Source organism: Panthera leo, chromosome C1 (assembly GCF_018350215.1).
Source record: "Panthera leo isolate Ple1 chromosome C1, P.leo_Ple1_pat1.1, whole genome shotgun sequence".
Lineage (NCBI taxonomy): Eukaryota > Metazoa > Chordata > Mammalia > Carnivora > Felidae > Panthera > Panthera leo.
In genome coordinates this window covers 64,734,680-64,758,439 of record NC_056686.1, presented here as the reverse complement: position 1 = coordinate 64,758,439, position 23,760 = coordinate 64,734,680, and the positions used below count along the sequence as shown (strand labels likewise).

Below are 23,760 nucleotides of genomic sequence, written 5' to 3'. Positions count from 1 at the left end.
CTCTAGGAGAAAGCAGGCAAAAACCTCTTTGACCTTGGCCGCAGCAACTTCTTACTCAACATGTCTCTGGAGGCAAGGGAAACAAAAGCAAAATGAACTATTGGGACTTCATCAAAATAAAAAGCTTCTGCACAGTGGAGGAAACAATCAGCAAAACTAAAAGGCAACTGACAGAATGGGGGAAGATATCTGCAAATGACATATCAGATAAAGGGTTTGTATCCAAAACCTATAAAGAACTTCTCAAACTCAACACCCAAAAAACAAATAACCCAGTGAAGAAATGGGCAAAAGACAGGAATAGACACTTCTCCAAAGAAGACATCCAGATGGCCAACCGACACATGAAAAAAATGCTCAACATCACTCATCATCAGGGAAATGCAACTCAAAACCACAATGAGATATCAGCTCACACCTGTCAGAATGGCTAACATTAACAACTCAGGCAACAACAGATGTTGGTGAGGATGCGGAGAAAGAGAATCTCTTTTGCACTGCTGGTGGGAATGCAAACTGATGCAGCCACTTTGGAAAACAGTATGGAGCTTCCTCAAAAAATTAAAGATAGAACTACCCTACGACCCAGCAATTGCACTACTAAGTATTTATCCAAGGGATACAGGTATGCTATTTCAAAAGGGCACATGCATCCCAGTGTTTATAGTAGCACTATCAACAATAGCCAAAGTATGGAAAGAGCCTAAATGTCCACTGATGGATGAATGGATAAAGAAGATGCAGTATACACACACACACACACACACACGCACACACACACAAAGGGAGTATTACTCGGCAATCAAAAAGAATGAAATCCTGCCATTTGTAACTACTTGAATGGGACTTGAGGGTATCATATTAAGTGAAATTAGTCAGAGAAAGACAAAGATCATATGACTTCATTCATATGGGAACTTTAAGATACAAAACAGATGAACATAAGGGAAGCAAAAATAATATAAAAACAGGGAGGGGAACATAAGAAACTCTTAAATATGGAGAACAGAGGGTTACTGGAGGGGTTGTGGGAGCGGTGATGAGCTAAATGAGTAAGGGGCATTAAAGAATCTACTCCTGAAATCATTGTTGTACTATATGCTAACTAACTTGGATATAAATTAAAAAGTAAATTAAATTAAAAAAATAAACTATGTTAACAATTCAGAATTATGATTCAGAAGTGACAATTTAGTAAGAATAATAAATACAACATCTAAAACTTGTACCCAGAAAAACAACTGCACAGGAACAAATGAGGGAAGATATGGTTTACCAATAATAAATCTAACAATAATAAAGAAAAACTTAGAAGTTTCAGTAACTGTAAGTTCAACACTAGCAGTGTTAGAAAAGCTAATGTAGTCCTTGGGCTCTGTGATTATAATGTCCAGAATTTTTTAATGTTTATTTGTTTTTGATAGAGAGCATGAGTGGGGGAGGGGCAGAGAGCGAGGAGGGGAGAGAGGATCTGAACTGGGCTCTGTGCTGACAGCAGCAAGCCAGATATAGGGCTTGAACTCATGAACCATGAGATTATGACCTGAGCCAAAGTTGGACAGTCAACCAACTGAGGCACCTAGGAGCCCCTAATGTCCAGAATTTCTACTTCAAGATGTAGAGCATAGGCATTTACTTCTCCTTTTTCCCAAAGGCCCATTGAAAGTGACTTAAAAAAAAAAATTTTTTTTTTTTTTTAATGAGGAAAATTATAGCATCACTGGAAAACATGAAAAGGGTATCGGTGGACAAGAAATTTTAATGACTACCTTGAAATTAGCAAATACAGGATAAGGCAGGTGGAATAAGAACAACAACAAAAACCCCACAGCCTTCCTGAGTGTCCCAGAGAGGGTCCAAATTCCGAGCCGATAAACACTGTTACCCTGTACCTAGCACTTTTATTGTATTATTTCATTTAATGCTCATAATTATTTTGAAAATAGGTATTATATGCCCATTTTTCAGATAAGAGAGCTGACATTTAGACAAGTTATATAATCACACAGCTAATCAATGGTGAAGCCACGACTTGAATCCAGTTAGTGTGAATCTGGAGTCTGCTTTCATTTATTATGCAGATACAGGCCAAAGGGTAATCCATTACAGTAATCATTAAAGCACTACACTAAATCCCGCTGGTACTGGGGGTGCCTGGCTGGCTCAGTTGGAAGACCAGGCAACTCTTCATCTCAGAGTTGTGAGTTCAAGACTCACGTTAGGTGTAGAGATCACTAACAAAAATAAATAAATAAAACTTTAAATTCATCTGGCACTATTTCCATCAGGTAAGAAGGGTAGCTCTCTTCTTTTGTTCTTGAATTAAACCTTGATAACTTCCTTCTACAAAATGAGTGGAATCTGTCTAGAGTGCCCAAAAGCGCCTGAGAGAGGAGTAAAGAAAGACACAAGAGTTAACGTCAGATCCCCACACAGATTTGGAAGAAGGAAAAATGTTTTAAGGAAAGGAAGATCCACACTAAATAAATATCACAAGAAATGCTTCCTTACTTTGGCAGCTGTGGGGTTCCAGGCTCCCTGCTCCAAGATTACATTTCCCAGAGTGAACTTTGCCAGTAGGCACGCTCTGCTCACAGAGTTCACAGTCAACCATCCTATTCAAGGAAGGTATCTGTCTTTTTTTTTTTGGATTTTTATTTTTTTTTTATTTTTATTTTTTTTTCACTTTTTTTTAAATTTATTTTATTATTTTTTAATATATGAAATTTACTGTCAAATTGGTTTCCATACAACACCCAGTGCTCATCCCAAAAGGTGCCCTCCTCAATACCCATCACCCACCCTGCCCTCCCTCCCACCCCCCATCAACCCTCAGTTTGTTCTCAGTTTTTAACAGTCTCTTATGCTTTGGCTCTCTCCCACTCTAACCTCTTTTTTTTTTTTTTTTTTTCCTTCCCCTCCCCCATGGGTTTCTGTTACGTTTCTCAGGATCCACATAAGAGTGAAACCATATGGTATCTGTCTTTCTCTGTATGGCTTATTTCACTTAGCATCACACTCTCCAGTTCCATCCACGTTGCTACAAAAGGCCATATTTCATTTTTTCTCATTGCCACGTAGTATTCCATTGTGTATATAAACCACAATTTCTTTATCCATTCATCAGTTGATGGACATTTAGGCTCTTTCCATAATTTGGCTATTGTTGAGAGTGCTGCTATAAACAAGGTATCTGTCTTACAAATTGGTGAGGCAATGTCGTATGGTGGTTCAGAACATGAATTCTAAAGTTAGCCTGCCTGGCTCCAAATCTTGGCTTTCCCATGCAACTCTAGGGAAGTTACTCAGTATCTCCTTCCCTCTCTTTCCCCATCTGAAAAATGAGGATGATAACTATATTTATCTTATGAAAGTTTTTGTGATGATTAAGTAAGATAACTTTCACTCAGTGTAGTGCTTCTCTTATGTAAGTGCTCAGCAAAGCGCTTGGCACATGGTAACCTGCAAGCAATGGTGTGTGTTAGTTATGAAGTACAGGGGACAAAAGGGAAAGGAGATAAATTAGATTACGACTGAGAAATCTTCCAACCTTGAAAATCTATCAAATTCTTAAGAGAAAAAAATTTTAATTTCATCAAATAAGACAAAGCAAATTCCAGAACAGTGAAGTATTCACTGACGCTAGATCAATACTTGGTTTAAATTCACTACTGAACCTCTGAAGGCATTTATTAACCTCTTTATTTATGACTACTAGCTATAAGTTGCCTCCCAATATAAATTAAATGTGCAAAATGAATTTGAATTTAGAAAATGAGGAGAGCTAACTGACTTCTAAGCAATTTTGATTAATATCAATGAACAGATATAACAGAGCTACTCCCCTACCAGAATCTTGACCATAGATTGAGCTCTTTCATCCAGAAGTTCAAAAACAGAAATTAGCAATAATAGAACAATATCTAAAAAACTGCCAAGAAGGAAGATAATAATACAGCATCATGTCAACTGGAATCTCCAGTGCAATAACAGGCCAAAGCACTGCATGGCTGCAGGGAAAAGCCAGGCAGCTTAGAAGGTTGTGACAGCCCAGGATGGGAACTTCTTATTCCAAACGTAAGCTAATCAAATTTTATGATTTAATTATGGGTCTCCTCTAGAAATCCTATCCATTTAGGGTTCTAAATTAATAACAATTTACTCAGAAACAACTTAAAGTTAGGTCCCAGAAATTAAGCCATTTGCCTAGGGAACTTCTTATCTAGAAGCAGTGTGTATCCAAAGCAGACCTTCCGGGCCAGTGCTAAGAAATTTTTATAACCTGATAAACTAGGAAATCAGAGATGGACTTTGCCAACCACCATGGTCAGTAGAAAAAGAAACTTTAGGCATGCCAAATCTGAGATGCACATTAAATTGTAACAAGTGCAAGAACTACACACCTACATGATCCTTACCATGAGCCAGGAAAATGCAGGTAGATAATTAGAACAGTGAGGATAAAGCCTCCATTCCCAGAATAAGACATTAAGCCTTGGGGCCCTTTTCCTCTCCTCTCCTTATATTTATAATTTTTTCCTACTCCTTTTTCTCTATGGTCATCCTTGCCACATAACCACCCTCCTATCTTTTCCAGTTGTTCCACTCCCGCTGTTACACTTGAATTCTTTTAAAATTCCTTCTCTCTGTTCTTTCTACAATGTCATTCTAGTAAGTTACAAAAGGAACTGTATAGAAAGAAACAAATATAAAAAGAAGGCATTGGCAAATTCTATTTGTTGACATGAATACTGTCTACTTTTTCCTGGCCTGTAACTTCCACATGTCAAAACATTATGCCCATGATAAGAGCAGAGCAACTGTTAAAAAACACTCAAGTCTAATGAATAATTTTAGTGACAATATAGAATGAAAGAGCAAAGAACAAAATTAATACAAAGAGGCCTCGTATAACATTATGACATATACAGAGCAATTCTTTTTAAGTTTTTTTGTTTTTTTTTTTTTAGTAATCTCTACACCTAACAAGGGGCTCGAACTCATGACCTCAAGATCAAGAGTCACACACTCCTCCAACTGAGCCAGCCAGGTACCCCTAAACAGTAATTCTTAATTCTAATACAAATAAAATCTTTTACCTAAATTCAAAATACATAGATACCTAAGTATTTCAAAATGCAGCCACTTTTAGTATATTATGTTCAGAAAAAAATGTGGAAAAACTTAACACTCCTTAACTATTTTTTTATTAAAAAAATTTTTTTAATGTTTACTTATTTTTGAGAGAGAAAAAGAGACAGAGCGCAAGTGGGGGAGGGGCAGAGAGAGAGGGAGAGACAGAATTGGAAGCAGGCTGCAGGCTCTGAACTGTCAGCACAGAACCTGACACAGGGCTCAAACTCATGAACTGCGAGATCATGACCTGAGCTGAAGTTGGACGCTTAACCAACTGAGCCACCCAGGCACCCCACTCCCTAACTATTTTTATTCCTTATAAGAATATAACAATTCTCCTCAAATTAAAAAAAAAAAATTATTTTTGCCAAAAAGAGATGCAATATAATCTTGTCTTACTTCATTCTTTGGAGCATTTACAGAATTTAAGGAAGAAATTTTAATTATTCTTTCCTTTGAAGATTTCACTCAAAAAGTCTTTTCAAAGTTTTTTTCTCTTTAAAATAGGAAACAAGGGGGGCACCTGGTTGGCTCAGTCAGTTGAGCGTCCGACTTTGGCTCAGGTCATGATCTCAAAGTTCATGAGTTCAAGCTCCACATCAGGCTGATAGCTCAGAGCCTGGAGCCTGCTTCGGAGACACAGAATCTCTCTCAAAAATAAACTCTCTCTCTCTCTCAAAAATACACATTAAAAAATAAATTTTAAAAAATAATAAATAAAATAAAATAGGAAACAAGGGTAATTGCATATATTAATGCATGCCCCAACTGCTGATATCAAAATCTCGCTTGCAATTAAAATGGGGTCGAAGATGGGGCATGTGGGTGGCTCAGTCAGTTAAACGTCTGACTTCAGCTCAGGTCATCATTTCACGGTTCTTGAGTTTGAGTCCTGCGTCAGGCTCTATGCTGACAGCTCAGAGTCTGGAGCCTGCTTCATTCGGATTCTGTGTCTCCCTCTCTCTCTCTGTCCCTCCCACTCTCTCTTTCTCTCTCTCTCTCTCTCTCTCAAAAATAAACATTAAAAAAAGATTTTTAAATGGAGTCCAACAAATAGAATTACTTAAAATATTTTAAATGTATGCCATGAGCTACATGCACACTTTCGAGCCATGTCTCTGTCCCATTTTTATATTTCTGTTTATTTTCTTCCTCTCTCCAACACTTGAACTGGGATTCTTTCACTTAGAATGTAATTTTAGGGGCACTCAGATGCCTGAGTGTTGGTTTAGCATCCAACTCTTGGTTTCAGCTCTGCTCATGATTTCACGGTTTGTGGGATTGAGCTCCATGTGGGGCTTTGTGCTGAGCGTGGAGCCTGCTTGGGATTCTCTCTGTCCCTCACTGCCCCTTCCCTGCTTGCATGCACAAGCACAGGCTCTCTCTCTCAAAATAAATAAACATTAAAAAAAAAAAAAAAAAAGAATGTAATTTTAAAACAAAGTCACAATCCTACCTACACACTCGAAATTATATCTTATGGGCATTAAGTTCACTAGAAAAATAAAACTGAAAGAAAAACCAGGAAATATGATAGAACATTTTCTGTTGACTATTTTCCAAAAAATATGTAACCATATCATATTAATACACTTAAATGATTCTAAGAATTTTTTTTTAATTTTATTTTAATATTTATTTATTTTTGACACAGAGAGAGACAGAGCATGAACAGGGGAGGGTCAGAGAGAGAGGGAGACACAGAATCCGAAACAGGCTCCGGGCTCTGAGCTGTCAGCACAGAGCCCGACACGGGGCCCGCACCCACGGACCACGAGATCATGACCTGGGCCGAAGTCGGACGCTCAACTGACTGAGCCACCGAGGCGCCCCAATGATTCTAAGAATATTAAAGAAGAAATTCACACGTTTCCTAAAAAACCATATAAAATGTCCATCTTACCGATATCATTAACAAGGGAATTGGAATCAGATGCCCCCAGGGTAGCTTCGAACTCCTCTTGGAGACGATATGCTCTTTGCAGGAGAGCTTCAAGTTTATGGATAAATTCAGTACTAATAATATCCTACAAGGAGAAGAAAAGTACACACAGCAAATATTAGATTCTAATGTTAAGATTCTCAATACCTTCCACTCTTAAATGAAAGACAGAGAAAGTGTGGATTATGAGGAAGGTCCATTGGGTGGTGACAGCACTGGATTCTGGCTGTGCCTTTGGCCAAGTCACCCCAGTTCTCAGGGATTCAGCTTCTCTACCTATAAACTTAAGGAGTGGGATTCGACCAGGGTTCTCAAAGTAAGATCCCTGACCAGCAGTATCAGTATCATGTAGGAAGTTGTTAGAAATGCAAATTCTCAGGCCCCACCCCAGCCACTGAATTAAAAACTCAAGTCTGTTTTAATAAGCCTTTCAGATGATTCTAATGCATGCTGAAATTTGAGACTCACTAGCTGACATGATTGGTAAATATCAGTCCAGCTCTAATTCTGTGCAACCTTTATGAATATAATGGCACTTAATTAAAACGAGGCTTTAAAAAATCCCTTTAGAAGTCACAATAATTCTATATATTCTTAGAAAATCAGGGAACTTGATTATGAATTGCAAATTTGGGATTTAATAACTAACTGAACAGAAAAAGCCCAACAAGACATACCCCTCCACACATACACTCTTAGTCCCAAGGGAGAAAACAAACCCATTGTATTAAATGCCACAAAAAAGAGGCACCTGGGTGGCTCAGTTAGTTAAGCGCCCAACTTCAGCTCAGGTCATGAACTCACAGTTTGTGGGTTCGAGCCCTGCATCAGGCTCTGTGCTGACAGCTCAGAGCCTGGAGCCTGTTTCAGATTCTGTGTCTCCCTCTCTCTCTGCCCCTCCCCCACTCATGTTCTGTTTCTCTGTCTCAAAAATAAATAAACATAAAAAAAATTCAAATGCCACAAAAAGCAAGTAAAATGAATCAACATTAAACATTGTTCAATTCTTCCACTATTATAAAGGCCACTCTCAGGCAAATCACCCTTACATCTACACTTTCTTCAGCAATGGCATCTCCTGCACCCAATTTAATGGAACTACAGGCTTCATCTTCAGCCTGTCTATTTCGAAAGGTGAGAGCCTGCTCCCATCGACGTAGCGCCTCTTCAAACAATTCCATACCTATGAATTAAGAACAGAATGATTGTAAATAAAAAAAATCAATGCCAAAATAAAATCATTTGGGGCTGAAATCTTTTTCATATGGTTATCAACAATGGCATAGTCTGACTGTAATTTTGGCACTACAGAATAATCTTATGCTCACCTGATTTCATAGCAGAATTTTATTTTATTTTATTCTATTTTATTTTATATAATTTATTTTATATAATTTATTTTATATAATTATTTTATTTTTAAGTAGGCTTCACGCTGAGCATGGAATCCAATGCAAGGCTCAAGCTCATGACTCTGAGATCAAGACCTGAGTTGAGATCAAGAGTTGGACACTTAATCGACTGAGCCACACAGGAGCCCCTTCATAGCAGAATTTTAATTTCTCAATATTTTCTAGGCCTATGGTGCTAGCCAACCAAAAATCAGAGAGAAATGACCAATATGTTTTCTTTTATTTAAAGTAACTCAAATATATACAGTGCTTGGGATTTTTCTAGAATAGTATCATGCGTTCACCAAAAGTCCAACAATGACTAATTTTTATATTCACACAACTATCCTTCAAAATATCCACCTATATTAAAAATTAGGTAAATAGAAGACAGTAGTTGTTAAGAAGCTATCAGGTTTATAAGAGGTTGTCAGAAAGAGAGAATAAAACTAAGGAGAAATAGCATACTAAGTCTAGAATAAAGTTTTGCTATGTCGATTTGGATAAATACAGTAATTGCTGCGTCAGTTAAAAATCTACAAGACCACTGCAAGAACCAAACAAGGGTTACAGTCTAAGTAGAAATTCATATCCCCTCAGCTATACACAGCTTTTGTGGGAAAAAAAGGTATGTGCTTCTTTTTCTCCAAGTAAAAAAAGTCTTACCAAAATAATTATGTACTTCAAACAAAACCAAAATATTTCAAAACTTCAATTTTTCTAGACATATAAAAGAAAAAGATCTTTAAAAGCTGCTTAATCTGGGGGCACCTAGATGACTCAGTCAGTAGAGCATGCAACTCTTGATCTCAGGGATGTGAGTTCAAGCCCCACACTGGGCATGGAGCCTACTTAAAATAAAAATTAAAAATAAATAAACAAACAAATAAAACAAAGCTGCTTAATCTGGGCAAGTCATTCTCAAGATGTTTTCCATATATAGTAGTTAAGGAATACCTCTCCTCTGAAATCATTTCTTCAAGTTCTCTGAAGAACCTACAACCCTAAACAAAAAAAGTGTTATTTAAATACAACTCACGCCTTTCCTTTTTATGTAATGTAATTTTCCATAGCGAAGAACCAATGCTGTGTAGATCTTCCTTCTAAAAAACCTATACACTTAAAAGACAATTAATTACATCACCATCTACTCTCCTTTCTCCAAGCTTTACAATTCTAGTTCCTTCAACCTTTTCTCACTCCATCTACTCTCCAGCCATCTGATTATTTTGGGTAAACATTAAGGAAGAGTGATGTAATCACAGAATAGTCCAAAGATAAAAGCTGCCTCCCAGGAAGAATTGTGTCTCACCTCGTTGCAGCACAGGGCCCAAACCACCACATATCTTCAGTTTTGTAACAGGAATTCAAACATATTTCACTAATACATTCTTTTAATGCCATCAATCTTGTAAAGGGAATTCAAATAATAGGTGGGTGATTAGATGACCCAGAGGGCTTCTACCAATCTTAATTCTATGATACTGAGACTCCCTGCAGCTTCTCTGGTTTTGCTCTATTTCTCTACAATTCTAACTCCCAATAATCCAACGGAAGTTGTTAGTGTAGGTTTATTAGACTTAAAGTAATCCAAAGGCATAGCTTAATTCTCAAGAGACCTTTGGAAAAGATGGCAAAAGAACTACTCTTACATCTTTCCCCATAGGCAGGAATAACTATGGTGATACTGCAGGAGATGATACAGTCTAACTCCTCTAGAATGTGGGAATATATTCAGAGGTACACAGTCCTTCTACAAATCATTATCTCCTTTACTGTTCATTGGCCAGGGCTATATCAAAGTTTTTTTGTTTTGTTTTTGTAATTAGTATGCACTTCCATCAAAAGAAATACAGCCTGAAATAAAGTAGCCAACACAGAAAAGCATTTGAAAAAGTATTTCAACCTAATTCAATTCTTTTTTCTTTTTCTGGGCTCCAGTGATACTCTCTAGACATGCTCCTTGGTCAAGCCAAGAGGAATACTAAGATGTGAAACACAGTCCTTTTTTTGTTATAAAATCATTCCTGGATATAAGAATACAGGGCACCTGAATGGCTCAGTTGATCAAGCATCTGACTTTGGCTTAGGTCATGATCTTGCTGTTCCTGAGTTCGAGCCCTGCATCAGGCTCTGTACTGACAGCTCAGGGCCTGGAGCCTGTTTCAGATTCTGTGTCTCACTCTCTCTCTCTGCCCTTCCCATGCTCACACTCTGTCTCTCAAAAATAAACATTAAAAAAAATTTTTTTTTAATACAAATGATAGATAAAAAACAGATTAAATAAAGTGGACTCTGATAGACTCATTAGATAAGAACCAAGAGATCAGGTTAGATGAGTGAAACAGACTGAATAATAGCCACCCAAAGGCATCAGGTCCTAGTCTCTAGAACGTTACCTTACAAAGAAAAGGGGTCTTCACAGATGTGACTGAATCAAGGAATCTTAAAATTAATTAATTAAGAAATTTAACATGGGGAGATAACCTGGATTTGGTGGGGCCTAAAACCAATCACAACTGTCCTTATAAGAGGCAGAGGGAGATTTGATATACACAGAGGAGGTGATGATGGGAGGTAGAGACTGGAATCACACAGCCACAAGCCAGAAGCCATCAGAAGCTGGGAAGGGCAAGGAACAGATACTCTCCTAAACAGGAATTGTTGTTGGAAGCATAGCTCTAATGATACCTTGATTTCAGCCCAGTGATAATGATTTCAGACTTCTGGCCTCCAGCACTCTGAAAGAATGCATTTCTGCTGCTTAAAACACCAAGTTTGTGGTAATCCGTTAGAGCGTCCTCCAGAAATAGGTTATATTATATACACCATATTCAACAGATACAAGAATATTTAAAAATTACGTTGCTTCCCTTAGAACAATTCATCATTATTTAGTTTCACATTAAATGTAAGCATAACATCTTAAAACATTATTATGTTATTCCTACCCATCAAGTATAAGTTCTCAGGAGTGGTCACAGGAATATTAACAAGTTTAACATCATCTTCATCTGCTTTGTCCCAGGAGTTAGAATTGCCACAAGCACAGCTATGACAAGAATTGACGCTCTGGACCTAAAATTAAAATCGACAGCAGTGACTTCAAAATCTCTTTTGTGACAGTATTTTGCCATCTTTTATATTTACAAACTATTTATATAAATCCTATTCCAGGTAAAACAACCCATGTAATCCCCACCTGAACAAATAAATCTGATTATATTCAAAGTTAGGAGTCATACGACCCTAAGTATTTTAAGCCTTTGTTTGCTCAAAAATACACGAATAGAAGAATATTTCCAACAAAAATCAGTTATTTCCATTAGAAATCAAGCAGCTATTTTTACAGTTTACTGTTTTATTAAATATTTGCTTATAAATTTTATCCACACCTACTCTGGTTTGAGGTAACTAGCTTATTTCCATTTTAAAAATTATTAACAGTGCTGATTATGCTAAACAATAACTAAAATTGAAAAGCCTCTATCATCTTCCCTTCCCTAGCAAGGTTCATTGAGCCAATCATTTCAGTCATCTTTATGTAGATGATTCCCAAGTCTCTGCCTCCAATTCTGTCCTTTTTCTTTTTTTTATTTTTATTTTCAGAGAGAGAGAGAGAGAGAGAGAGAGCGCATGCAAGAGAAAGCGAAGGAGAGAAGTAGAAAGGAAGAGACAAAGAATCTCAAGTCGTATGCTCAACTGACTGAGCCACCACCCCTCCATTCCTGTTGCGTTTATGTTTATTTATTTTTGAGAGAGGGAGAGAGAAAGTGGGAGTGGGGAAGGGGCAGAGAGAGAGAGAGACCAGAGAATCCAAAGCAGACTCCACGCTGCCAGCACAAGCTTGACGTGGGACTCAAACCTGCAAACCCTGAGTTCATGACCTGAGTTGAAGTCTGATGCTCAACCAACTGAGTGACCCAGGTGCCCCCAAGTTCTGTCCATTTTAAGGGTGCCTTGAGCGGCTCAGTCAGTTAAGTGTGACTTCAGCTCAGGTCATGATCTCGTGGTTTCCAAGTTTGAGCCCTGTGTCGGGCTCTGTGCTGCCAGCTCAGAGCCTTGAGCCTGCTTCACATTCTGTCTCTGTCTCCCAAAAATAAATAAATGTTAACTTTTTTTTTTAAGAAGTCTAAGCCTGGGGTGCCTGGCTGGTTCAGTCAGTAAAGCACGGGACTCTCAATCTCAGGGTCGTGAGTTCAAGCCTCAAGTTGGACATGGAGCCTACTTAAAAATATATAGGAGCACCTGGGTGGCTCAGTCCATTAAGCGTCTGACTCTTGATTTGCCTCCGGTCGTGATCCCATGCTCCATCTCACGCTTGAGATTCTCTCTCTCCCTCTGTCTCTTTGCCCCTCTTTTGCTTGAGCATGTGCACACACACACTTTCTCTCAAAAATAAAAATAAATAAACATCTTTTAAAAATTCAATATGTTTAAGAATGGGGCAGCTAGATATTCCAACAAAACAGAGAAGCCAAGTACAGAATATGGTGTTTAATAAACTATTTAAAATAATGACAATACATGATGGCACAGACATACACTCCCAGAGGTATATATGTAAGAAATTACCGATGTTGTTTGTCTCTAAGGACGGGAACCGAGAGGATAGGGAGCATATTTATCACTGTACATTTTTTTGCCTCTTCTTTATTTAGTAGCAAGTATGTATCCTACCTATTTAACAAAATTTTTAAACCATAATAAGTCAAAAAAAATACTAACTTTATTCCTCACTTGTCAATCAATACTATATTAATGCTTCAAAGAACAAGGCGAGGAACTCCACACTTGGCTTCAGCAAGCCACATACTTTTACCTACGCAAGCTCATCATCTTGTGACCTAGTACAAAGTCTGGCTGTATCTTCCAGCTTTTTTGCAGAACATCTAGTTTTTTTTGTTTAGATTTTTTTGTGTTTTTTTAAATTACTATTTTAGACAGAGAGAGAGAGTGCAAGTGGGGGAAAGGGGTGGGGGAAGGGAGGGAGAGAGAGGGAGGAAGGGAAAGAGGGGGAGAGAGGTGGAGAGGGGGGAGAGGGAGGGGGGAGGGAGAGAGAGAGAGAGACAGAGAGAGAGAGAGACAGACAGAGAGAGAGAATCTTAAGCAGGCTTCACACTCAGCACAGATCTCAACCTAGGGCTCCATCTCACGACCCTGGGATCATGACCTGAGTGGAAATTGAGTTGGACGTTCAACCTACTGAGCCACACAGGCGCCCCAGAAATATCTAGTTTGAAGCAATACTTCCACATCAGCACTATTCTTACAGGACCCCACGTACCCATATCACTTGCTTAAAGAAAGCTGGAACCAAACTGGCTGGTTATTTACCAAAAGGAAAGTTTTACTTGCCTAAAGAAAATAGACTCAATAAGATGATTTAAGGTTCTTTCCATACTAAGAGCTATCTATAATTATATGACATTTAAAAAAATTTTTTTCTTTTTTTAAGTTTTATTTTTATTTATTTTGAGAGAAAGAGAGCAAGTGGGGGAGGGGCAGAAAGGGAGGGAGACAGAATCCCAAGCAGGCTCCACACTGTCAGTGCAGAGCCCGATGCAGAACTTGAACCTATGAACTGTGAGATCATGATTTGAGCTGAGGTCAAGAGATGGATGCTTAACCAACTGAGCCACCCAAGCGCCCCTATTATTATATAACATTTAAACCAATATATAACAATAGACACAAAAACAAACCTATAAAATAATAAATTTTTTTCTTTACTTACGGAGGCTAAACTCTGTGCAGAACCTGAGTATTTACTGAAAAGTCCTCCATTAGCATAGTTACAAGACTGAGATCCTTTGTCTTTGGCAGAACTTAAAGATAATGTCAAATTTTGTCTACTACTGGAACAACTTGAACCTATCAAACAAATATATCAATAATATTAGAAGTATCAGTAACTCCAATGACAAATTTCCGATAAAATTTCCAAGTTTACATTATATTCCTTCAGAAAGCTTCTAATTTTAAAACACATTTCCCTCAATTGTGTAAATTATTAAGTGTACAGCATTATTAAAATCTACCTCTCTTTACAATTGTTTTTAACACTGATAAAATATGCTTCCTAAATGAAGACTAAACCATTCATCTAATTAGGGTATTTGATATGATATTTGAATGACCTATTATAATCAGTTTAAAATACTGGCAACTATGAATCTTCAAGTTATAAATTAACAAAATATAAGCACTTCCTTTCCTGAATTACATCTGTACCATGTCCATATTGCATTACATTGTAATTAGTTTTTTCTTTTTCTGTATCCCCTAACCATCTATCTATCCGTCTATGGCCGACATTGTATCTCAGTCTATCTTAATGCAACAGTTAAGACACTACTCAATTCAATTCCTGGGACGTGTATGACCCTAAGCAGGTCACTTAAGTTTTCCTTATCTCGATTTTCTTTATGTCTAAAATGGAAACAATAACACAGGATATAGTCCTAATTCATAGAATTGTTATAAAAGTTAAATAATGTAGTGAATATACAGCATTTAGCACTAGGCCTGAGATCTAATAAGATCTCATTAAGTGAGAGCCATCATTACTGTAATGTTCACTGTACTTGGCACAAAATAGTCATTCATTAATCATTTGCTGGACAAATTAATCACAAAAGCATATGATACTCTAAATAATAAATTAAAAATAATTAAAAGTTTTAAAAATAAGAAATTCAGCATGCTCAAGAAGTTATTGGGTTTTTTAAAAATTTTTTTATGTTTTATTTTCAAGAGAGAGACAGAATTTGAGCAGGTGAGGGGCAGAGAGAGAGAAGGACACAGAATCCGATGGAGGCTCCAGGCTGTGAGCTGTCAGCACAGAGTCCATTGCGGGGCTCAAACTCACAAACCGTGATATCATGATCTGAGCCGAAGTCAGACACTAACCAACTGAGCCATCCAGGTGCCCCAAGAAGTTATCGTCATTGATACAACATGGCAATATGTACCATATCTCTAACAAAAACTACAGGTCTTTTAAAAGCCAGCAATTTTCCTTCTATTTATACACTAAGAAAATAATCAGACAAGTATATTCAAAGCAAGAAAAACATTCTAAAGGGACTAACAGAGAATTGGTTAAATAAATTAGTGGATATGTTTTCAAATTTAACACTAAGTACATATTAAAACGATAGAAATATATTTATTGACCTAGAAAAACAATTTTATATATTGTTAAATATTTTAAAAGCAGGCTACAAAAGGTGTAATCATAATTTTATTTAAAATACATACATCATCTACTTGTACATAATATAAAATTGTGTATCTCAATAGACTTAAATGCAAATAGAAATGGATAGATATATGCCAAAGTATTATAAGTCATTACTTCTGGGTAGCAGAATATCAAGTGATTTTAATTTTTTGTTTGCTTCTCTATATGTTCTATTCTTTCTAAAATCAATCTGTATTATCTGGGAGTTAAATATTAAGGAAAGACATTTTGGAGGCTACAGCACAGAAATCACTGCACTCCAGTTATGATTAATATATAAATCTTTCTATGATTTAAATATAAACTTTCTTTGTAGACTCAGTTCAGCTATCTCCACATACCTTTGTCTGATGCTGCTCTTTTAGTGTATTCAAGTATGAGGTGCTCTGGTTCCCATGGTAATATTTTTCCTTTCTTCTTTCCACGTCTTCTTTTAAAGTGACGGGCCAGAAAAATTACAGATACGGCACTCACTGCAGTTACCACAAACAGCTTTTTTGCTACTGGTGAAAATCTTATCTGGAAAAGATGTAGTTAGATTGAAAAAAAATTCTTATATTTGTTCACTTTAAATAAAGATGTAAAAGGCAAACTTTTTTTTTTTTAATTTTTTTTTTTTAACATTTATTTATTTTTGAGACAGAGAGAGAGAGAGAGCATGAACAGGGAGGGTCAGAGAAAGAGGGAGACACAGAATCTGAAACAGGCTCCGGGCTCTGAGCTGTCAGCACAGAGCCCAACGCGGGGCTTGAACCCATGGACTGTGAGATCATGACCTGAGCCGAAGTCGGACGCTCAACCGACTGAGCCACCCAGGCGCCCCTAGGCAAACTTATTCTTAAGATAACCTAGTTCTGGGGCGCCTGGGTGGCTCAGTCGGTTGAGCACCAACTTTGGCTCAGGTCACGATCTCGCGGTCCGTGAGTTCAAGCCCCGCATCGGGCCCCTGTGCTGACAACTCAGAGCCCGGAGCCTGTTTCAGATTCTGTGTCTCCCTCTCTCTGACCCTCTCCCATTCATGCTCTGTCTCTAAAATAAATAAACGTTAAAAAAAAAAAAAAATTAAAAAAAAAAAAGATAACCTAGTTCTAACTACTATGAGAAGAATATTATTTCACTCTTTGAATGACAGCTCAAATGAAAGCTGTCACTCTTTGAATGACATTTTGTTTAAAAACAAACAAAACGTACTAACATATGAATTTCTGAAAGTCTTAGGTAAATAAACAGTATTACCACAAACATCAAAAGGAGCACAAAATAATTCAACCCCATTAAAACCTGTTGAACAACTAATGATTAATTCATGCAACTAACTGAATCATAGCAAGATTTTAAATTACAGGAATGATTAATTCAGAGATTTATTTATGTATTTATTTTTAACGTTTATTTATTTTTGAGAGAGAGAGAAACAGAGCATGAGTAGAGGAGGGGCAGAGAGAGAGAGAGAGAAATGGAGACACAGAATCCAAAGCAGGCTCCAGGCTCTGAGCTGTCAGCACAGAGCCCTATGCAGGGCTTGAAACTGTGAGATCATGACCTGAGCTTAAGCTGGTTGCTTAACCGACTGAGCCACCCAGGCACCCCAGTTCCAAGTTTTAAAACATACCAATTTTTTTTAACTATCTGGAAATTTGAGCAAACATGAATTAACTTAATTTCTAAATAGAATCTGAATAAGCCCTTTTATGCATGAATTATTCAACAAATATTTACTCAGCATTTTACAAAGTACCACACTGTGCTATGAAAATTAGAATTAAAATCTTATCGTAATCCTATTCAACAAGCAACTATCAAATGCCTTTCATTGATCAGGAAGCACTAGGCATAGAGGACACAGATCTTGCCTCCTTCAAGCAGTATGTTATAGTAGAGACAAATATATTCACAAGTAATTACAATATAGTGTGATAAATACAGTAACATAAGTATACACTAAGTATTCACATCACCTTCACATAAGAGGTAACTAACTTTGTCTTGGGGGACAGACACAATCACCTAAAATACAGGAGAACTATAAAATAAAGCCATAATCTTGGGGTGTAGAGGGCTGGAAAGAGTGTCACTTTCAAATGAACAACAAAAACAAGCCAGACAAATGGCAAGTTCTCAATTTTTCTTGAAACCGTCACAATGCTGAGGACAGAGGGCAATCACTTGGCCCCAAAATTAAGGAGACACAGGTATCTGCAGGGAGAGATAGGGCATAAGCACTGGCATGCAGAGATAAAACACAGCAGGACATCAGTAAGAAGAGTTCAGCTAGTATGGCTGGTAAATTGGTGGAAACAGTAGCATTGGTGAGAAAGGGTAAAGCACCCCCAGGAGCACTGGGGATGTTGTAAATATGGGCATAATCCATAGTTTTTGCAGGTTTTATCTTCACGAATCCCACCAGGCACTACTCACAGAAAAGACTGCAAGACTCCTAAGTCTCCCCAATGGTGCAGAACCCAGGGAGGGAAACAGGAGTTTCTGTGGAAGGGCATGAACTGCATCAACACCCTTCTCTATTCCCTCAAAAGAACAAAAGACATAAACTGTAGGATGCAGCTTTAACTTTCAAAGGAAATACATACCATTAAACACTTACATTAAAGAAGGTATAAAATCCATAATCTGAGTTTTTACTTTAAGAAACTAGAAAACAGATGAACAAATCCAATCCAAAGCAAGTAGAAGACAGGAAGTAATAAAGACTAAACAGAAATCAATGAAATAGAAAACTAAATCAATAAAATCAAAAGCTTATTAAAAAGAAATCAATAGATTCACTCCTGGCTTTTGGCAAAAAAAAATAAAAATAAAAATTCAGTAAAACTGACAAACCTGAAGCCAGTCTGACCAAAACAAAAAAGAAAGAGAAAGAAAGAGAGAAAAGATGAAAAGACACATACTACTAAAATCAGAAATGAGAGAGGCATTGTCACTAAAGACCTCATGGATATGAAAAGTTATTACTATGAACAACTCTATGCCCATAAATTCACTCTGGAAGAAATAGATAGAATGAATAGTTACATATGTACTAAAGAAATTGAATTTGTAGTTAAGTAAAACCTTTTAACAAAACTATAGGGCAAATTCTACCAAATATTTAAAAAAGAAATATTAATTCCATTCAATGAGGGACTACTTCCCAATCATATGTGAAGCTAGCATTACTATTAATATCAAAACCAAAGACGTTACAAAAAATTATAGACAAATATCTATAATGTAGATAGATTTTTTTAAAAGTCCTTCACAAAATAGTAACACATTGAATCCAGCAACATATACAGGAGATACTACAGGAAATAAATACTACAGGAGAGTCTGGGTGGCTCAGTCAGTTAAGCATCTGACTCTTGGTTTCCACTCAGGTCATGATCTCAAGGTTTGTGGGATCAATACTACAGGAGAGTCTGGGTGGCTCAGTCAGCTAAGCGTCTGACTCTTGGTTTCCACTCAGGTCATGATCTCAAGGTTTGTGGGATCATGCCCCGCATCGGGCTCCATGCTGACAGCACTGCTTGGAATTCTCTTTCTCTGCCCCTCCTTCCCCTCTGAAAATAAATAAACAAACTTTAAAAAAAAAAATGAACACTATATATGACCAAGGAGTGTATATCCTAGGAATAATTATCTGAATAATTATCTACTCAGAAGGTGTTGCTTTATTGAATGAGGGTGTCACACCTGTTCCAATGTCCACTTGTTAAGAACCTGTTGGACTTGGCTTTGATTTCTGATTGAAGAAGTAAGTGAGCCCCCCTAAATTTGGCAACTCGTAGACCCTGTTAGAAAATGGTGTGTGGTTTTGGTTTCCACATTATACATATATAGGGAAATTGGAAGGAGTTCAGAGAACAGAAACACAATGATTAAAGGGTTGGGGAAATAAGGAGCTGGGATTATTTTATCTGAAGAAAAGCTTTCAGGGAAAGCATGGTGTATGTGTGAGTGTGCATGTGTGTGTGCCAAAGACAGAGTCAAAGAAGCCAAATCTTAAAGGCTATGTGTTTGAGCAGGTTTGATTGGCCTTTGTAGGCCATCTGGAGTCTGGTGGAGGGAGTGAGGAGAAGCTGGTCTGCCTTACCAATTACTGGGAAGGAGAATAAGCAATTTAAGAGAAAGAGGGGGGACTTGGCCAGAATCAGGCAGGAATTACTTTAGCTAGGGGTTCTGTCTCAGACCTACTTATATTATAATCTTCAAATGTAGCAAGAATTTTTGTCTACGTAACCCTTACATTTCAGCTTCTACTAGATTTGAAAAATATGATTAGGTATAGTATATCCAAAACTACTTAATGATAAGCCATGTCCTATTTCTCTCCAACTATATGATGAAATCTTTAGATAAAGTTTTTCTTCGTCTTCTCAAATAAAAAAAATAAATAAATAAAAACTCTCAGCAAATTAGGATTAGAAGGTGTGTGCATTAAATAGTGTCCCCTCAAAATTCATGTTCACCTTGAAGATCAGAATATGATCATATGAGCCCACGTGGCTCAGTTGGTTAAGAATCTGATTCCTGATCTCAGCTCAGGTCTTGATCTCAGGGTTGTGAGTTCAAGCGTGGTATTGGGCTCCACACTGGGCATGGAGCCTACATTAAAAAAAAAAAAAAAGACAGAAAAAGAAAAAAAGAATATGATCTTATTTAAAAAAAATCTTTGTCGATGTAATCAAGGTTAGAATCAAGATGACATTGCATTGGATTAAGGTGGACCATATGTCCAATGAGTGTCTTTATAAGGGATTAAAGGACACATAGAGACAAAAAGGAGAAGGCTATGCAAAGAAAAAGACAGAGATTACAGTTATGCTGCCACAGCCAAGGAATGCCTGAAGCCAACAGAACCAACATCATATTAGAAGTAACAGCCAGTGCCAAAAGTCAAGAAAGAAGAATAAAAGAAATACACATTGGAAAATAAAAAGTAAAACTGTCTCTATTTGCAGACAACTTGATTGTCCACATGGAAAATCCCAAAGAATCTCCCCCCAAATCCCCTAGAACTGGTAGGTAAATAGGCTACAAAGTCAATGATAGCAATAAGCAAATGGAATTTGACATTAAAAAGCAATACTACTGGGGCACCTGGGTGGCCTAGTCAGTTAAGCATCCGACTTTGGCTCTAGTTATGATCTCACCGTTAGTGAGTTCGGGCCCCACATTGTGCTCTCCGTTGACAGTGTGGAGCCTGCTTTGGATCCTCTGTCTCCCTCTCTCTCTCTCTGCCCTTCCTCAGCTCACATGCATGCCCTTTCTCTCTCTCAAAATAAACATAAAAAAAAAAAGCAATACTACTTATAACAGCACCAAGTAAAAGAAAAAATAGAGAAAATTTTTAAAAATTCAGTTAACAACAAAACACTAATCAAAGAAATCAACAAAGATAAAAGGAGATACATCATGTTCATGGACTGTAAAATATCATTCTCTCCAATTTGATCTACAGAAAATAATAAAAATCCCAGCAAAAATTTTTGTAGATATTGGCAGCTTATTATTTTTTAAAAAATTAAAGAAAGGCAAAGGAAGTAGGATAACCAAAATAACTGAAAAAGAACAAAGTTGGAGAACATACTCTAGCCAATTTCAAGACTTAACTATAAAGCTACAGTAATTAAGAGAGTGTGGTATTGGTATAAACATATAGATCAGTGCAACAGAATAGAGTTCAGAAATAAACCTGCAGAAATAGTTAATCTATTTTTGTTGAAAGTAAAAAGGAAATTCAAGGAAGAATTTTTAGAAGAAAACAGAAAATCTATGTAATCTTGAAATCACCCAAACCCAGAAACCACCTGGGTGTCCTTCAACAGATAAATGGATACACATTACATCCATATAATGGAATACTCAGCAATAAAAAAGGACATAATATTCAGATACACAACAATGTGAATGGATTGCAAATGTATTATGTAAAATGAAAAAAGCTAATTCCAAAAGATTATATGCTGTATAACTCCACACTATATACAATAATTCATGCACAGATCATAAACTTAAAACTATAAGGACATAAACTCTAAAACTATAGAGTTCTAGAAGAAAGCATGGGAGAAAATCTTTGTGAACTTCCACTGGGCAAATATTTCTTAGAGATGACACAAAGAGCCTGATTCATTTTTTAAAAAAGAAAAGTTGACAAACGGATTTCAGAATCAAAAACTTCTGCTCTTTAAAAGGCACTGTTTTGGGGTGCCTGGGTGGCTCAGTCGGTTAAGCGGCCGACTTCGGCTCAGGTTATGATCTCGCGGTCCGTGAGTTCGAGCCCCGCGTCGGGCTCTGTGCTGACAGCTCAGAGCCTGGAGCCCGTTTCAGATTCTGTGTCTCCCTCTCTCTGACCCTCCCCCATTCATGCTCCGTCTCTCTCTGTCTCAAAAATAAACATTAAAAAAAAAAATTAAAAAAAAATAAAAGGCACTGTTTAAAGGGGTACTTGGGGGGCTCAGTCAGTTAAAGCATCGGACTGTGGTTCAGGTCATGATCTCACAGTTCGTGGGTTCAAGCCCCACATTGGGCTCTGTGCTCACAGCTCACAGCCTGGAGCCTGCTTCAGATTCTGTGTCTCATTCTCTCTGCCCCTCCCCAGCCTGTGCTCTGTCCTTCTTTCAAAAATAAACATTAAAAAAACATTTTTAAGACACTATTTAAAAAAATAAAATAAAATAATAATTTAAAAAGAGGATGTCTGGGTGGCTCAGTCAGATAAGCATTCAACTCTTGATTTTGGCTCAGGTCTTGATCTTGCAGTCTGGAGATTGAGCCCCTGATGGGCCCCCCCTACACTGAGCATGGAGCCTGCTTGAGATTCTCTCTCTCCCTCTCTCTCATAAATAAATAAATAAATAAATAAATAAATAAATAAATAAAGGCACTTGGGTGGGTGGCTCAGTTGGTTAAGCATCAGACTCTTGATTTTGGCTCACATCATGATCCCAGGGTCGTGGAATCAAGACCCACATGGGGCTCTGCGCTGAATGTGGACCCTGCTTGGGATTTTTGTCTCTCTCTCCTTCTCTGTCTCTCTCCCTCTCACTCTCTGTCCCTCTCCTCACTCACACTCTCTCTAAAAATAAAAAATAATAAAATAAATAGATAAGAATAAAAGTTAAATAAAAGGCACTGTTTAGAAGTAGAATAGGCAATCTACAGACTAGGAGAAAATAGTCGTAAATCATATATCTGAAAAGGAATTATACCCAAGGTATATAAAGAATTCTCAAAACTGAATATGAAAACAAAAAACCCAATTAAAAAATGGGCAAAAGCTCTGAACAGACACATCAACAAAGAAGACTTATGGATGGCCAATTAGCATATGAAAGCATGTTCAACATTACTGGTCACCAGGGAAAATCAAATTAAAACCACAAGAAGGGTTCCTGGGTGGCTTAGTCAGTTGAGCATCCAACTTAGGCTCAGGTCATGATCTCGTGTTTCACAAGTTCAAGCCTTACATCGGGCTCTGTACTGACAGCTCAGAGCCTGGAGCCTGCTTTAGATTCTGTGTCTTCCTCTCTCTCTGCGCCTCCCTCACTTGTGCTTTGTGTCGCTCTCACTCTCAAAATAAATAAACATAAAAAAATTAAAAAATTAAAAAAAAAATAAAACCACAAGATTCTACTACATACCTATATTAGAATGGCTAAAATTAAAAGACTGGCCATACCAATGATATAGCCACTTTGGAAGAAGTCTGGCATTTTCTTTAAAAATTAAAAACATCTAGGGGTGCCTGGGTGGCGCAGTCGGTTAAGCGTCCGACTTCAGCCAGGTCACGATCTCACGGTCCGTGAGTTCGAGCCCCGCGTCAGGCTCTGGGCTGATGGCTCAGAGCCTGGAGCCTGTTTCCGATTCTGTGTCTCCCTCTCTCTCTGTCCCTCCCCCGTTCATGCTCTGTCTCTCTCTGTCCCAAAAAATAAATAAATAAATAAAAATTAAAAAAAATAAAAATTAAAAACATCCCTATCTTGTGATTCAGTCATTCTACTCCTAAGTACTTACCCAAGAAAAATGAAAGCATATGTCATACA

The 23,760-nt window shown here is 37.4% G+C and overlaps 1 protein-coding gene across 3 annotated transcripts in view; it reads right to left on the bottom strand.

The window, feature by feature from the left end:
* The window catches only part of MIGA1 (mitoguardin 1), a 104,641-nt gene that overhangs the window by 64,281 nt on the left and 16,600 nt on the right, over positions 1-23,760 (bottom strand). For all 3 annotated transcript variants that reach the window (XM_042952276.1, XM_042952274.1, XM_042952275.1), the window contains exons 3-7: positions 16,057-16,234; positions 14,207-14,343; positions 11,421-11,547; positions 8,128-8,261; positions 7,040-7,163 (exon numbers count right to left, since the gene is read on the bottom strand). In XM_042952276.1, coding sequence (XP_042808210.1) covers positions 7,040-7,163; positions 8,128-8,261; positions 11,421-11,547; positions 14,207-14,343; positions 16,057-16,234 — 700 coding nt within the window. The remainder of the gene's footprint in view (positions 1-7,039; positions 7,164-8,127; positions 8,262-11,420; positions 11,548-14,206; positions 14,344-16,056; positions 16,235-23,760) is intronic.